This window comes from Octodon degus, unplaced genomic scaffold (genome assembly GCF_000260255.1).
Source record: "Octodon degus isolate 3935 unplaced genomic scaffold, OctDeg1.0 scaffold00092, whole genome shotgun sequence".
NCBI classification, from domain to species: Eukaryota; Metazoa; Chordata; class Mammalia; order Rodentia; family Octodontidae; genus Octodon; species Octodon degus.
In genome coordinates, this window is record NW_004524668.1 from 6,764,445 (window position 1) to 6,766,746 (window position 2,302).

Sequence of the window (2,302 nt, forward strand, 5' to 3'; positions counted from 1 at the left end):
CTGCCCCTACTTCCCCGGGGGGTGGGGTACACGGAGGGACTCACATCAAAGAGCTGACAGTGATTGGCAGCTGACAGCCCCTGTCCCCACAGCTGCCCCCCACTCTTGCAGCTGCTGTTGCTTTTTATGAAAAAACGATGGCCCTGTGACGTCATCTGACCTGGAGGCCACACTGCGCATTCCAGCTCTGCTAGCCGTGCACACGGATGAGTTTCCTAACTTCTCAGGGTCTCCTCGGTCTCTCCGTCTGTGAATGAGGTTAGCAAGAGTCCCAGATCCTGTGAGCACTAAGGGAGACAGATGGTGAATAACAAGCCCTCAGCGGAGGCCCAGGTCTTGCTGAAGCGGCCACTGCTCTTCGGATGCCCCACGTGCCAGGGGCTGTATGACTATTCCAAGGTGCACCCTTCAGTTGGTGCCAGAGCTTGGGTCTTTTGCTCCTCCACTCTGTATCCTGGGAACACATAGGTCCCTAATTCTGAAATGTGAGCATGCTCCTGACCCACAGGTGGAAGACTAAGGTGCAGCCAGCTAGCAGGATGCTCTCTCCCTCTGATGGGGCTCTGCTCCCGGGCCCCACACTGTCCTAGGAAGGAGCCCTTCCGGACCCCTCCCCTAAGTCCTCAGAGGGCACCGCCCAACCCAGGTGCTTCCCACCAGTGGCAGGACCATCACTATGTAAATGTTTGTGCAAATGCCCTGGTATCCAGTCACCACCTCTCCGGTGAGGCAGGCCACCCCCCTGACACTGTCACTTTGCAGCCATGGGGCTCCGGACAAGGACACTCTGGGCCCTGCTCGCCCTGCTCTTCCTGCTGCAGGTCGTGGCTGAACCTGAGCTGGCTGAGAACTCGGACTTCTTTCTGCCCGGAGACTACCTCCTGGGTGGCCTCTTTACCCTCCATGCCAACGTGAAGGGCACTCCCCACCTCACCGTCCTGCAGGTGCCCAACTGCGAGGAGTGAGTCTCACATGAGCCTGGCCGTGGCTGTGGGGGTGGCATGGGGTCTGGTCCTGTGGTCCTCAGGGCCCAGACCAGGCCTGAGGGCTCAGAGCACTCTATCCGTTGCCGCCCATCTCCCGGTCCTCAGGGAGGCCCCATGCCATCCGTGGCATGGCAGTCTTTGGGCTTGTGTCCTGTGTCAGTGTGGGAACTGGGCTTTCCTGATGCTGTGTCTCCCTGCAGAGTTCTAGGATGTCTGGGCTCAGAGGGTCTGAGAGACCACCAGAGCCCCCCACCCACATTAGCAACAGATGGCTCCCAATCACTGTGCCTTTGGGAGTTGGGGTGCGGTTTTTCTGCAGCAGGTTCTCAGGTGGAGGGGGAGCGCTGCATTTTCCAAGGGCTATAATTGGGTAGGCGGGTGGGTGGGTGGTGCTTCCAGGTCTGCAGATGACCCTGTCCCTCTAAGTCCCTCCGGAAGGCAGCACCATAAAGAGATTGGGTGGACAATCTTCCCACAAGCAATGGGACACAACAGCCAGCCGGGGGTGGTGAACGGCGACCTCACTCAGAGAAGGTGGGGCATTCTAGAGCCACGAGAGAAGGGGAGAGCAAACGATGACCAAGGGCTGAGTACAGGAATATGACATTTCCATGTTGGGAGACAGCATGGCTGGATGGTGGAGAGGGCAGAGGTGTCAGTGGTGGCCCCAAGCATGCTGCTGGATTTCCTCATGCTTTGGAAAATGACGGCCAATCTAGCAATGGCAATGGGGGTAGTGCCAGTGCCACTAATAATGTTGATGGGAGAAACATAGGTGATAATAAAATCAAAGCATATAGCGATGGTGTAGGCGGTGACGGTGGTGATGATTCTGGTGGCAGTGATTCTGGTGATGGTGGTGGTAGTGATTGTGGTGACGGTAGTTGTGTCGTGATGGTGGTGGTGGTGGTGATGGTAGCGATGACGGTGGTGACAACAGTGGTGACGGTGCAGGTGGCAGCGGTGGTGGTGAAGGTGGTGGTGGCGAGGGCGGTCGTGGTGGTGGTAGTGATATAACATTATAACGGTGGTGACAGCAGTGGTCACAAAGATGTGGTGACAGTCACAGCAGTGGTAGCGATACTGGTGACAGGTAGAACAGGTGACGATGGTGGCAGTGGGAATGGGGGCCACAGTGGACATCGGTAGAGTGGGGATGGGGCTCATAGAGAAGGCAGCAATGGTGGCCACAGCTGTGATCTAAGAGACGTGCTATAGTGACAAAGATGTGATGAAAATGCCAGGCTCTTCTGGGGCGGCTCCTCAGTCAGTGCCTTGCCCCACCCCATGGCCTCCCCTCCCCCTCCCCCTCCCCC

The 2,302-nt window shown here is 57.7% G+C and overlaps 1 protein-coding gene across 1 annotated transcript in view; it reads left to right on the forward strand.

Annotated features, from left to right (window-relative positions):
• The first annotated feature begins 764 nt into the window (after window positions 1-764).
• The window catches only part of Tas1r2 (taste 1 receptor member 2), a 17,450-nt gene continuing 15,912 nt past the window's right edge, over window positions 765-2,302 (forward strand). Inside the window, exon 1 of the mRNA XM_004637674.2 lies at window positions 765-961. Within this exon, the coding sequence (XP_004637731.1) occupies window positions 765-961 (197 nt within the window). The remainder of the gene's footprint in view (window positions 962-2,302) is intronic.